General features: G+C 42.8%; 2 protein-coding genes across 2 annotated transcripts in view; both read right to left on the bottom strand.

Annotated features, from left to right (window-relative positions):
* The window catches only part of GNAI3 (G protein subunit alpha i3), a 40,490-nt gene extending 33,003 nt beyond the window's left edge, over window positions 1-7,487 (bottom strand). Inside the window, exon 1 of the mRNA XM_063104968.1 lies at window positions 7,265-7,487. Within this exon, the coding sequence (XP_062961038.1) occupies window positions 7,265-7,382 (118 nt within the window). The 5' untranslated portion in view covers window positions 7,383-7,487. The remainder of the gene's footprint in view (window positions 1-7,264) is intronic.
* A 4,213-nt stretch (window positions 7,488-11,700) lies between these two features.
* GPR61 (G protein-coupled receptor 61) lies at window positions 11,701-14,025 on the bottom strand. Its single transcript, XM_063104152.1, is given in 3 exon segments — window positions 11,701-13,089; window positions 13,091-13,459; window positions 13,999-14,025. Coding segments are annotated over 3 exon segments (1,785 nt in total).
* Between the last annotated feature and the right edge of the window lie 1,038 nt (window positions 14,026-15,063).

Below are 15,063 nucleotides of genomic sequence, written 5' to 3'. Positions count from 1 at the left end.
AGAAGAGGGGAAATCAACAAGGAAAAAGCAGGAGTGATGATGAAGCATACACCCTGAACTGACTGTCCGAGTAAGCATTTTTTAAAAAATGATTCCTAATTAAAATTGAAGGTAATTAAATTCAGGTGACATGAACTATTCTGAGTTGGATGCATTGATAACAAGAGTTTAAAATCCTGCACCCGGGGCTGGCCCCGTGGCTCACTTGGGAGACTGCAACGCTGGTAGCACCGAGGCCATGGGTTTGGATCCTATATAGGGATGGCCAGTGCGCTCACTGGCTGAGCATGGTGCAGACAACACCATGCCGAGGGTTGCGATCCCCTTACCGGTCAAAAAAAAAAAAAAAAAAAAAAAAATTCCTGCACCCTACTGCAATTTAATTTTAAACTTGAATTTAATTATATCTCCCATCTATACAAAATGACAACAGTATTGAGAATAGGCAGGCATGTTCTCATGAATTCATGAGAAACTAAAGCAGTAATATGTTTAGTTCCTCAATATTTCCAACTCATCCAATTTTGTTCAACTTATATTTAATGAATATCTGCTAGGTGGTGGGTACTGTCATGTTTTTATTAATCATTAACTCTCTGGTCATGCCTCTTTAATGGAGAATTTGGACCACCCCAGTCCTTGAAAGGATCAGCCCTATAAAATTCATGATACCCCATCAACCTATAACCCCGACCACAGATGAACAAATTGTGATGGGCACCTGACAAGACTAGAATCTCACACTCTTTCCCAGGAACCTGGAATAGGGATCCTGGGAGCCTGAGCCAGATGACATGAAGCTTTTGAACTACTAGTCAGGCACTGTGTAAGCCACATAAGTTGTCAGAGTAAACCACAGTTGAAGATTGGGGGTGAGGGAGGGACTGCAAAAAAGTCATAAGTGAGCAGAGAAAGCTGATCTGAAGAGGTGACTACCATCAAAGCAGAGCAAGTAGCCATTCTGCTCTAGGAAAAATAGGGGGAAGGGAAAGCAAGTGTATCACAATCCATGTACATCTGACCTGTGTATATTTCATTTCTTATCTATACTTGGATGTCTAATGCCTATGAAGGTGCCTACTGTGTCTTTTCAATAAACCTCTCTTTTACTTGTACTGGTATAAGTGGTATTCCTGTTCCTTCCTTAGCATTGTACTGGGTCCTGCAACAGATATTAAAATAAGAAATTCTTAGTCCTCCCACCTAAAGGACCACATAGTTAGAAGCAGCTAAATGTATAAATAACCATACTATAAGGTAGATAAGTGGCATAAAAAGTACTATGAAGTTTCAAAAAGAGAGGAACAGATCATATCAATTCAGAACATCAAAAAGATTTCATGGAAGAAAGGAAACTAAAGAGTCATCATAACTGACACCAGTGTGAGATATTTTAAAAATGTATTTACGAAGAAAAATAAACTATTGGAATTCTAGTCAGTGTGTTTTTTTTAAATTTTGCTGGCCCATGAAATCCACAAATCTGAAATCTGGTAATGACTGAGTCACAGGGCTTGGCAAATGACTAGTTATAAGAGATGAGAGCAAGAGAAGAGTTAAAAACAAATGCAGTTTTCAGCCTGGATGATGTTGAGAATGCTGGAGCCAGAACAGAAAAGTTCACAAGAGGTGGATTTGGGGAATAGAAGTGAAGAGGGAAGGCAAGTTCTGTATTGGATATATTAACTTAGGCTAAGTGGCAGCAAGTAGTAGTTCATTAACTCACTGAGGGAAGAAGAGAAAGCGGAGCCTTCACCAGTACAGAAAACAGATTTCTCAAAAATCCCAAGTAAAAGATTGTTCTCTAAAAGAGAAAAAAAAAAAAGACTCATCTAGATTCTTACAACGTCTAGGTTTTTTCTTTTGCAATTTGAACACTCCATTTTTGCGTGGCTACTGATTTTCCTGCAACTGTCTCTTTATATTGTGTTTTCCTGATCACAGATGAGGGACTTTTAGCCTGGAGGGTAGGGAGTATTGTGGAAGAACCTGATGGAAAAAAAAAAAAAAAAGGCTCCCCTCCCCAGAAAAATGCACACAACCACAAATTTTGCTAACAATTTACAAAGTTCATGGATCCTCTGAAGCCCTAAGGGCTATATGCACCCAGATTAAAAACAAACAACAAAAAAAAACATGCTGTGGAAGAAACCAGGGAGAGAAGAGAGAGAGGGTGGGAAAAAAGGAAATACCTGTAGAAACCCACCAATTCCCTTTTCCTTCCCAAGAAACTAGAGGATGAAGCAGCTGAGCACCATGGGCAAGGAACAGAGTAAACAGCATAGGGCTTCAGATTCCATTAATCTTGTCCAAAAAAGTTCTGTCCACTAGGAAAAATTTTTATCACAGGCAACTGTCCAAAACCTAAAATACTTTTTTGTAATGGTGCAAATAAGTTTAATAGGCTAAAAATTACTTTTTAAAAAACACAGTTGCAGCACTGATTAGAATGTTACATGCCCTTTCAAATCTAGTAAGCACTAAGCACCCTGCTCTATGGTCATTACTGTACTACTGGAATAGCATACTCAGGGAAGATTTCTGAAAAGTACCATACTGTCAGACTGCAAAAGTAATGAATGTATTTAAATACATAATACAAAGTATAAGTGCTTATTTAAAAATAAAAAACCTTTTTTCTGCAATGCAATTTCTGTTTTTTAAACCAATTTCTTTTTTCCCCTTCAGACACAAGATGCATCCTCACAAGAAATTTAACTGTCTATGAACCTTATCCCATATAAATGGCAAATATTATGAAAAATATCATCCTATAGGAGGATATAATGTAATAGAATAATTATCAAAGGACAATCTTATTTTCAATAATAAGCAGATTCAGTCAGTAATATGCAGAACTTTACGAATAATCAATTGTATAATATAGGGTTTAAGTAAATTATGTGATTCCAATTCTTTGCATGTGAGTTAATTTTTGCCACAACACATCAGCAAAAATCCTAAAGAACAAAGCATTAATCTTATTTTGTATAATAATGTTTTCTCAGGACACGCTAAAGGGAAATATCAAGAAATGGAAATTTGGAGATAGCACAGGAGTAGATCATTCAATAACGTACAAAACTAAATGATAACATTTAATTCTTTTTACCACAAAAGAATATTTGTAAAATACTTTGAAGATCTCTGAAAAGAGAATATTAATATGAAAAAAAAAGAAAAATAAGCAAATATCTGTCTGAAACACCTCTGAAAAAAAGTAGCTAAAATAATAAGCCTCACAAACATCATTATAGACAGGAGTTATCAATTATTAGGTACTTATTATTTGCTACGCACTAATACTAAGCATTTTACACACATCTCATTTCATATTATAAAAAAGGCATCATCATCCCTACTTTACATATGTGAAAACTATGATTCATATGGTTAAGTTACTTGCTCTGGGTCTCACAGATAGTAAATAAGAGTTGAGAACTGAATTCAGTTTTTTGCTCTTTTTTTATTTATGGCGGCTGCGGGAATGGGTATCTGAACCCTTGACCCTGGGTGTTATAATACCATGCTCTAACCAGCTGAGCTAACCGGCTAGCTCCTGTGAATTCAGTTTTGTGTGAATCCAAAAGCAGTGCTCTTCTTGTCCATTATACCAGTGCTTCCCAGCTTTTTGTCACATCATGGCATATACTGAAAATGATAATATTTGTAGGGCTCATTGGGATAAGCTGGAGGGGTTGGTGAAAAAAAATTTTCTTTATATTATGAAATTATAACATAAAAAAGTACAAAGTTATTACAGATTATATTAAATACTGAATTGGCATAAACCTTCCAAATAAATTTTTTTCTAATTACCAATTTCAGGAAGTTTACAGAGAAATCATACCAAAAATTTCAAATATTATTTCAGCTGTTGTAAAATTTTTTTTATTGAAACAATTGACTATACATATTTGTGGAGTACAGAGTTGACTATCAGTATTTGTGCACAATATGTGGTGATCAAATCACATAGTTGGCATATTTGTCATTACAAAATGTACTCATCCTTTATGTCCATTAACTGTTATAAAATTTTGAAGTTACAAAAACGATTTAAAATTTCAACACCATTAAAAAATTTGCAAACAGCATACCTGTACACCATCCTATGCACTTCACACTAGTTGTGAAGCTCTGCATAATATAATTTTCTTTCAATAAACTATTGTGATTAAACACTAATTTGGCATATCAACATCATCCCAATAACATCTAAAGGCAACTCAAACCAAAAGTAATCAAAGGAAGAATTACAATACTAAAGTCTTTCTAAACTAATTCAGCCCACACCACTTCCTAATTTGAATTTCTATAGTACCTATAATCTGTAACATTCGCTTTGATTTAATCACAACAATAATAGCTAAAATTCATTGAGCTAGTACTATGTGCCAGGCTGTATTCTGCTTTATATCATTATCATATTTAATCCTCACAGCAATCTTATGAAGTATTTTCTCTATCTCAAAGATAAGAAAACTGAGGCAAAGAGAAAGGAAGTAGTAAGGTTACAGCTGGTAGATGGGAATTAGGATTTGAGGCATTCTGACTTAAGAGCCTATGCTGTTAATCACTATGCTAAACTGCATCCCTGTAAGGAAGAAAATACATTATGTGCCAGGAGAGACAAGAGTAAGTACATAGATCTCAACTTAAACTAAGTTCAACAGTTTCATAGTAATAAAATAAAAATGACTTACATGTACATCAAAGGAAATATCCTACAGCAAAAAGAAAATTATTTATATACTGCACTGGGTGCATTTTGTTTATAGAAATAGCACAGAATATAACTTTAATTTCATATGTGCTATTATGATACGGCTGAAGCAAGAGTATCTGTCTCTGCAACCCATTTGATTTTGTTGATTTTACTTGCTCAAGAACATAAAAACACTTACTTAAAAAACAATGAAGTTGGTAAAAATTAAAAGGAAAGTACGTTTTAGTACTCTGATTTTTGCTTACTGCTTTTCCAGTTCCCTAAGTCATCATGTGCTTAATTTTGTTTTGAATTAAATGCACTATTTATAAAGTCCTGAATAAAGATTTTTCTAGACATTTGAACTAGGTCTGCTTGCCGAAATTCTGCCTGCCAAATTCTGTCATTTGGAGGAAAGGCTCACAGCTTACAACTGTATTACAATAGGATAATGTCCTAAGGGGATCTCTGATGGTCAATGTAAATCAAATCCCTCACAGAAATTGAGAATACACCTTTAATTTCATAACCAATCAATCAGTATAGAAAATGCTAATGTCTTGAGTGTTGAGGTTTATATCAAACTTCTAAAAGGACCAAAACCAACGTCCAACATTAGCTGGCTTATGCTGGTTAACAGTAATTATTTAAGGATGACGTACTATGTACCAGGGACCATGCTCATCCAGAAAAGATACCTGTTATATCCTTGCAGACTGTGGCAATACAGAACTACAATTTGAATTCATGCCTTCTGGAAGTTCAGGTATTCAATCTGGAGGCTCAAGCTCCAATGCATATTTTTTCCCCTATATCCAAAAAAAAGCTGTTACCAGAGTTTCTGCAATCTACAAACAACTAAGTATGTTAACGCATGTAGAAACAACTAAGTATGTTAACAATCAGCAAATCCTGGAGTACAAAATAAGTCTTGGGTATGATGGTACAGTCTGTCCTTTGGAGCTTTACACCATGAAAATTTGGCACTTTCCGTAATGTTAATCCTTTTTCTCAAAAGTAAATTGGGGTTTTTTTTGTTTTTGTTTTTTGGTCCTTTTTGCGACCGGCAAGGGGAACATAACCCTTGGCTTGGTGTCGCCCGCACCGCGCTCAGCCGGTGAGCGCACCGGCCAGTCCTATATAGGATCCGAACCCGCGGCGGCCAGCGCCGCACTCTCCCGAGTGAGCCACGGTGTTGGCCCAAAAGTAAATTGTTTTAAAACGTAAAGTTCTATTGCTTACAGAAACTATTCCTCGTACTTACTCTTCTCTAACGGATCGCTAGAAAACACTAATAATGAAGAAACGTGGCTTGACTTACCGGTAAGCTAATGCCAGGGTACTTTATATGATTTATTGAGCCTCTCAAAATTTTTAAAACTAAATGATGCTGAGTAAAATACATCTGACTTGTACACAAAAGCCACTTAAAACGAGTAACAGGTAACATGAACAGTAATTTCCGAAGCCAATATTTTTGCTTTGAAGAGACCAAAAAAGATAAAAAGCAGGTCACCAGAAATCTATGCCTTTACTGTAAATATATCAATCCCATAATTAATCCTAACATAATTCCATTCCCACTGCAATCACCCCTAGCAACTCAACTATTCAGCAATTTCCAATGTGTAATCCATTGTCCACTACAGCTCCTGCCACAAACCTCAAACAAGTCATTCTTTTAATTTCCTCAGCTCATACCCCCCCCCATCCTATTAAAAAACGGGAATGGGCTGGTTGGTTAGCTCAGTTGGTTAGAGAGCAGGGTTACATCGATCTTGGTTCGGATCCCCTCACTGGCCGGCCGCCAAAAAATAATAAAATAATAAAAATAGAAACAGGGAAAGGAGTTATAAAGGCTTAAGAGAATAAAAATGATAGAAAAAGGTGGGAAAGTATAAACGGCCTCTGCACCCAAACTCTTTACCTCTATACCTGAGAACTTGCCATTTAATCTCAACAATCTACTTTCACGTTCCCAGATAATCCAGGGTTCCTTCACCTTACTAACAGTTCAAAACGCGCAGTCTCCAACAAATAAGAGGATTCTTATGTGACCAGTCTGTCCCCGCCTATCTATTTATATTAATCATTCACGTCTCCCAGCTTTATCCTGTCACAAAGTATCACCACGCTCCAAACTCACAAACCATTATACAAACTCAACATATACTCTATCCCGTCCTCCTTGTTACCAACAAGCCCCAACTCAATGCAAAATCTTCCTTAATAACTGCTCTTCCTTTATGAGTTTTCCCCATATTCCTAACACAGTCTCAATGTCCCACCGCCCCATACTCCCAAGCTCTCTTCGCTAAACGCAGTTCTATACCGGAGTCACACCCTCTCCGGCCTAATTCCTACAACCCCCAAACCCCACCCCCTAATCACGCTCTCCCGGGCCTCAGCCACCAACCCCAACACCCCGCCCCATGTCCGGCACGCCCTCCAGATCCCTTTGGGGTCCTTTCCCCTGGTCTGGTCAGACCCCGCTCAGGCCTCCCCAATGTCTGCGCTCTCCCGACCACCACTCCAGCCCCGCCCCCAGCCCCTCACCGAGAAGCAGCAGCTTCACTTCTTTGGCCGCTTTCTCCCCGTCCTCCCGCAAGTTGCGATCGATCATCTTGCTCCGCTCCACCGCCGCCTTGTCTTCGGCGCTCAACGTGCAGCCCATGGCGGCGGCGGGAGAGGGGACCGGGCCCGGGCTCACTCACACACCGCGGCAAGTGCGACTCAGCTGGCAGAGAGAGCGTCTACTGCTGGGCGGCGGCGCTCTTCGTCAGCTCCCCTAGCGCCCAGAGGAACCGGATATCCGACGTTTACGACACTTCCGGCGACGCCCCGCGGCCGTTACCGCTTGAACCACTCTGGCTCTAGGAGAAGAGGTGAGACCGAAAGCGGAAGTCCCAGGGAACGGGCGGCGGGGCTGGGCGGAGGTTCTGCAGAAGTGCGACGTTCTGTAAAACTTGCTGTTCGCCGCTCAACTTTAGTTCTCTTTTACTTTTTCGGCTATCTGATTTGGATAAATATAGAAAAACCGGGGCCTCCAGCTCATGGTGCTCTCCCGAAGTCACACCACGAGTTGGGAGGGGAGGCCGGATTCCGAATAAGAGCCCACAGCCCGTACGGGAATTTCTGCTGAGAATTTCTCGCTAGCCAGAAAACCCTCTTTGATCTCTGGTTGTGGGATCCGGGACCCTTGCCCAAGTGTGCGACAATTTCTCTGCCGGCTTGTCGCAGTCCGATCTATGAGATGTGAGCAAACTGCCCAGCTTGGGCCCCTGCAGCACCTCACGTCTGAGATCTGTAACACCGACCAAGCCTAGGACTTTAGCCCATCGCCTCCTACTCTCAAAGTTTATCCTGGTTCTCGTGCTATTATGTACGAATTTCTGCGGGCTTGAAATTTGCCTAGCTCCTAAGCTGGCAAAGGGCCACTTGAAATCGCTCGCAGATATTCTATAATCTGAAAGGTAAGCGTGCAGTTCCTCGGTAAAATTTCCATGCTGCCCTTTTGTCCAATATAAGCCAGATCGCTCTATGCTAGGGCCTTCGGACTTCTACCAAGCCAACCTCAGCTCCACACCCTGAAACACACAAGTGCATCCTGTGAATCTCCTACCAAACTTTCCTGTTGTGGTACCACACAAAAAGGGAAGTTTAGTAAAATTTGCGTCTCAGTTCTAGTATCACTTGAAAATTAACAGATTCCCTGTGAAAGCCCCAGACTGATACCTTCTTTTGCTGATAACCCTGGGTACTACCTTGAAGGTGGTCCTAAATTAGCTGTACTGCCAAATAGCCCCACAATTACTCTCACTATACATTCTAGGGAGGAGAACATTTTTGCAGCGCCTAAAACCTTTTCCTGTGATTAAAAATTACATTATTTACCTAATAGAATCTAAACCTTAGAATATAAGACCCCAACGGAAAAGTCTATATACTGATGATTCATTAATTAGAGCCACTTTAAACAGGTTCATCCACCATAAACTTTATCAGTGCCAATTCTTCAAAGTTTGAAAAATCTCCCACTCATTCCCAAATAACTGTTAGAATAAAAGGGACTACTTTTCCGTTATCAATATTTATGGGGGAAAAAGGGCAAGAGGAAAGGGAAGAAAAACCAATATTTATTGAGTACCTGTTTGCCAGGTATGGCTAGGTGCTTCCACATCCCATCTCTTTTAATCCTCACAACAGCCCTGTGAGGTAGGTAATAATGATCCCCATTTTTACAGATGAGGAAATAGGCTCAGAAAAATTAAGCAGCTTTCCCAAGTTCACACAATGAATTAAGTAGATCTGTCTGACTCTAAATTCATCCCTTTTCTACCATGCCCCGTACAGGATATTGCCTAGGGACATCTAACAACAGAAACTGCGGTTTTCATCTAGGATTGAGAGTCACCCCAGCACCACCAGGATGCAGGCAAAAGTAGTTGAAAGTATGGTTGCCTCAGAATGTTGAGCCTTAAGAGACTCGAGTGGTCAGGTTTTGTCCAAGAACAGCTTTCAGAGCTCAGGATTACATATTGAACTTTATCAAGCCATCCTGGTTACTAGAAAACTCCTGGAAGGTGGTCATAGCAGTAATTGCTGGGAAAGTTCTCAGCATAATAAAACAGAAATTTTAATTTCCCTTATAATTCACCCCTACCGGGAAAAATAAATGGCAAAATAATCCATGTATGTCAAACTGTAATAAACGCCAGGGAGATCACAGTGTCAGGAAATTTCAGCCTGAATTAGAGATATCCTTGCACTTAAAACTTTCTTCTTTGATATACGTGAAGGAAGAGTCAGAGGGCAAAGGCCAAGGAAAAGGCAAAATAAATTAACAAAATGGCTGCCAGGCAATGTTTGATGCCCTCCCTTTTCTCCCCCTTCCCCCACATACACACGGCTTTCCTATTTCCACTGGACTCACACTGCCACCTGCTGGCAGTGCTGTGGTTCTACTAGCTGATTCCTGATGTTTTTCCCCGATCTAGGAATGAGATTCTTCAATATGAGTTTATTTTAAAAGGAAGGAGAGAGGGGTGAGCATGGTTTTTCAATCACAAAGGACTCTACTTGTATTACATATTATCCTTTTAAAAAACTTCCTCCATGTAATAGGAATAGGCACTAGACTAGAATAATAATTTAGTGGTAGGAAGACAGAAACCTGGAAATTTTCCTAGATCAAGAGAGGAAAAACTCTGTTTCCTCAGTTTCATTTAATAAATTTTTTTCTTCACTAGAGAGTTTCATTTACAACCCTACATTTTCCACAATCTGCAGGAAACTTCCATGTAGGTATCTTGCTGTAATGGACTGAACTCTGGGAAGTTAGAACCATGGATATATTTTCCAATATATTTCTCAAACACATGTTATAGTACTTTATCAGATCTAAATGCTCTGTTAAAAATACAAGGATCTGATGAAATTATACTATGAACTGCTTGAAGACAGTAACCGCACGTCCTCAGTGTGGGTCTCAGGGAATAGTGGGTGTTTAACTATTATGCCCTGAATTGAACTGAAGGAGTCAATGTTGATATCAGTATGACTTTTTATCATGAAATTATTTATTGGGTGTTCAAAGGGGAAACTATCCCACTCCCATCAGTCCATTTTCTCCCTTTGATGCTCAGTGAGCCAGGAATTTGTTCAAATACAGACCACACCACCCTTTGGACCTTCCTTATTCTTTAGTGTTACCTGATTCAACTGAGGGAAGTGGGATGAACAGGTGATCCCAGATGGGTGTCCTGTCCAGTTTGCAATTATTCCTTCTCTGTTGAAAATACCACCCAACACTGTTCCTACAGTCTCAATCAGTGAACAGCTGAGCCCAGCTCCTGTGCCCTCTTTCCAACCCAGGGCTGCAGTTAGGAGAGAGATTTAAGTCTTTGTCACTGAAGCTAATTTTGAGAGCGATGAATGGGAGTAGAGAGGCATTTAATGGACCATGGAAACCCCACCCTTCCCATGCCCAACCTTAGTCTCTTGTACCCGATTGTCCAGGAAGCTGGAGGTGGGTCACTGCCATGAGGAGAGAGATCAGGGAAGCCAGTCCTGGAAAGAAAAGATTTGCAGTATTATTGATTAGGATGATTACCTGGCCTCTGTATCCATCTGCCTTAGCAATTCAAATGCTAACTACCACCCTCAACCATCCTACCCCCTAATCATTCTAGTTCTTCATTCTGAAAGACAGGGAGAAAAAGCCATCCTGTCTTATTCATGTCTCTGCTGAGATCAAGCCTCATACTTGATCTCCTATGTGCAGGAGGGAGACAGAAAAATAGAACAGAAGGGCTTTTCCTGCAGAGTGGGAGAGAGAGAGCTGCAGTCAGCTTTCCTGTCTTCTACTCCATGTACTCTAATTGCTATTTCCCCTTGCCTCTGGCCAAACTCAGGAAAAGAATAACAAACCATGCTGGTCCTCTCATTTTTAGGAAATCTCAGGTATAAAACAAAAAAAGATCTATTGACATAAATGGAAACACTTGGATGTCACGTAGTTCTTTTTAAATCTAGCAAGGAATGAGAAGACACAGGTCATTTTCTTACCTTGCTTAGGTGCAATTACTGCCCTGGACAATTACACTGAAAAATAAAATATCCTAAATGGCCCCCAGAATAATTCTAAACTTGGCCTGTTGCCCTGTATCCTCCAACTCCTACCCTGCTTCCTGAGGCATGGAAAGTTCACTGGTTGAGAGGCTTCACCTCACCTTTGTGACCCTTTCTTCTCGTCACCATCTCACCATACCCAGGATCCCTCCCCCAGTAGTCAAAGACACAGCCAAATCCAAGGCTTTTGCCACATGTCCATCCTGTTGGCTCTGTTCCTGACACAGGAACCATTATGCAAAAGCTGTGCATGGAGACCCCAATCCCAGCCCCAGCCAGCTGGGAAAAGGTGATCCCACAGGTGGTCCTTGTGATCATAACCAGCCCCCAGTCCCATCTCCCTCCAAGTGTCCAGTGGCCCATCATGATTCCAGCCGGGGTGAGGGGGCAGGACGGAGGTAGCTGTCTGACATGATGATGTCACTGGTGAGTTGCTGCTCCAGGAACTCAGAGGTCTCCTCAGCTATCTGGCCTGGGATTCGAAAGTCAACAGCAGGTGGCTCCTGCTTGGGGCTGGGTAGCGGTCGGGAAACCCAGGACTCGGTGGGACAGCCAGTCCCCTGAAGGAACTGCAGGAAATTCTCCTCAATGGATCCCTCCCGGCTAGGCAGCCTTAGCTCTTCCTCTGGAGCTGGCTTGAAGAAGCAGACAAACTGCTTGCTGAGCTCCCCCCGGATCTGCCGGTTGAGACATCCATAGAAGAAAGGGTTGGAAGTGAAGCAAAAGTAGCCAATCCAGGTCACCACACTCTCCACCTGCCCAGTCGAAATGGGCTGAGCACTCAGGGCAACGTAGAGGTGGAAAGAGAAATAGGGCAACCAACAGAGCAAGAACTGTCCCCCCACAGCCAGGAGGACCACTGCCGCCTTCCCTCCTCCAAACGTCCGGTGTGGGGTGGTCTGGGGGGCCCCTGAGCTGGTGACCATAGTGGAGCGGCTGCTGAGAGACTCGGAGCGTTGCCGGGGTGTCTCCATCCATGTGGGCAGTGGCCCATGCTGCATGGCAGCCACACGAGCCACTCGGAACATGCTGCAGTAGACCACAAGGATGAGGAGCAGGGGCAACAAGAAGTAAAGGACAGCAAAGACAACCACAAAAAGCTGGCAGTAGGCACTGTGGCTCCATTGGAGTGAACAGCCTGGGGGGACACTGGGAGCTCCTTCCTCCCAGGAGACCCTCCCCAACACTGGCACAGATGCCATGGCCAAGGCTTTCACCCACACACCCACCAGCACAGAGGCCACCAGCCCCAGCGTCATGCGCACCTCATAGCGCATGGGGTGGACCACGTAATAATAGCGTTCCACGTTGATGGCCGACACAGAGAGGATGGCCAGGCTGACAAAGCATACACTCAGGAACAAGTAGAGGCGACAGGCCACCTCCCCAAAGAGGGCATGGTCAAAGAGGGCGGAGCTGGAGAGCATGGCCAGGGGCATGAGGGTCAGGGCGGCCATCAGGTCCACCAGGCAGAGGTGGAAGACAAAGACAAATTTTCGGAGGGCGGGTGTCTTGGCAATAACAGCCATCACAGCAGCATTGCCAGCCACAGCGGTCAAGTCCAGCAGGAGCATGAAGAAGAGAGCGACAGATTCTGAAGCTATGTCCCGCAGCCCCACCTCTGGGACTCCACTGGCAGTAGAGGGACCTGGGGTTTGAGGGACCCTCCCTAAAGTAGAAGAGTTTCCTGATGACTGGGGAATGGGTGAGGACTCCATGGGGCCGAAAGAGGACACCCAGGGCACCTCCTGTCACAGGCCCATCCCCCATCCTAGTCCAGATACCCTGGGATGGCAAGCCCAGGCACAGGCTTCCCAGTTTTGTTCGGGGCACCTCCTGCTGGAGCCTCTTGGTCAGGCTCTTATCACCAGCCTTAGGGCTTGTTTGTGTACAGAGTGCTAGGCCAGGCAGCTGAGGGCTCAGGCTTATATCCCCTTTCTGGCAAAAGGTAGCTCCAGGGTCTGCCTTGGTGACTGCAAAAAAGCAGGAGACGTGAGAGAGGTGGGAGCCTTGCCCACTCAACACTCCACCTTTTGAGTGGCCTCCAGCTCCTCCTTTTCCACTTCCTTTCCTCTGTTCTCCATACCCTTTTCCCCTTTCAGGGATTGTTATCCAGGGATTCTAATGCTGTCTCCCTTTCCCAGGGTTTTGCTGAGCCCTGGGATAGTGCACAAGTTTTAGGATTGCTTATGTAAATTTCCTGATTTCTTGTCTCAGAATGGCAGGAGCTGGTGGGGAGTAGAAGGAGCACAAGATTTGACTTCCAGTCCCAGGTCTGGGCATTACTAACTCTGTGACTCTTCTGAACTTCAGTTTCCTCATAAAGGCATCTGTAAAATGAAGGGAATAATACCTACTTCACAACTGTGTTTGGAGGATCCTGTGTGATCTATTAATAACAATACGAATAAGCAGTAACAATTATATGGTGCTTTCCACCTGCCAGGCCCTGTTCTGGGCACTATAGATACATTAACTCATTTTAATCCTCACACAACCCTATGAGATAGATATTGTTCTTATCCCCATTCGGCAAGGGATGAAACTGAAGCCTAGAGAGGTTAAGTAACTTACCCAAGGTCACACAGAGAGTAAGTGGCGAGGTCTGGGTACCTAACCAGGCAGTCTGGCCACAGGGCCAGCACTTTTGCCCATCATGCCATGCTGTGCATGAAGGTGCCCTCCATGTTGGCTGGAATGTAATAGGCCTCCAGTAAATAGTTGTTGAATTTGAACTGTCTCTAAAAATGTCTCTCTCTGCTCTAGGGCTATCACCTGAAAAGGGGGCTGAACTTTAGTCCCTTCTGACATCACCACTCCCAAGACAAAGAGCTGCCACTTTGGGAATGTTGAGAAGAAACAGTGAAAACAAAATGTCCCAGCTGGAATGAAACTGGGAGGTCAGCTCATCCAGCCTCACTGCTCCCAAAGCGAAAGGGCAGAAGCCACTTTAAAGCTGCCCTTCCTTTCCCATTCATTAACTTCTCAAGGCCACTGTGCCCCTACCCGTGGAAGAGGAGCTGCTCCTATGCTCCCACTCCCCAGCTCCCCAGATCTCTGGTCACTGCAGCTGACTCTCAGAGGATCCCTGGCCCAAAGCCCTCTTGATTCTGGAGTATTACCACAGTCACAGAACAAGTGGGAAGCAGGCACCTGTGTAAGAGGGTAAGTAGGTGTGAGAGTGGGTAGAAGACTGATCATGGAAGTTTGTGAGCATAAAACAGAGAAGAAAACTGAAGAAGTTGGGAGAGGAGGAAGTCCATGGTTTCAGCATCTCTCATTTCTCCTGATCAAATAGAAGTTCAAATCTGTTTTATGTGCCTCATTATCCGTGTTGCGTTTGTATTTATTTGAAATAGGTTGCCCAATGTAATTAAAAAATTTGTTTCATTTACGCATAGTATTCTTGCAGTCCAGATTCCCTCAGTATAATGTGCTGAGTTATGCAAATTAAAAGCCAACTGCAGACATGCCAAGTCAGATGGCCTTTCTGTAGACAACTTCCTAGTTCCCTGGGCCACAGTTTGCTCATCTGTGAAATGGGAGAGTTGGACTGAATGACCTCCAAGTTTCCTACACGTGGTAACATTTGATTACTCTGTGAGTTCCTGGGCTGTGGAGGGCCTGGTAGTCACTCAGTTGAAAAACCCATCATTTCTATGACTGCAGTAAAGAAGACTACATGGCTAGACAGGTCCTACTGTCCTCCACAGTTATAGTCTTAA

Source organism: Cynocephalus volans, chromosome 8 (assembly GCF_027409185.1).
Source record: "Cynocephalus volans isolate mCynVol1 chromosome 8, mCynVol1.pri, whole genome shotgun sequence".
Taxonomy (NCBI): Eukaryota; Metazoa; Chordata; class Mammalia; order Dermoptera; family Cynocephalidae; genus Cynocephalus; species Cynocephalus volans.
This window is presented reverse-complemented; position numbering and strand designations above follow the sequence as displayed.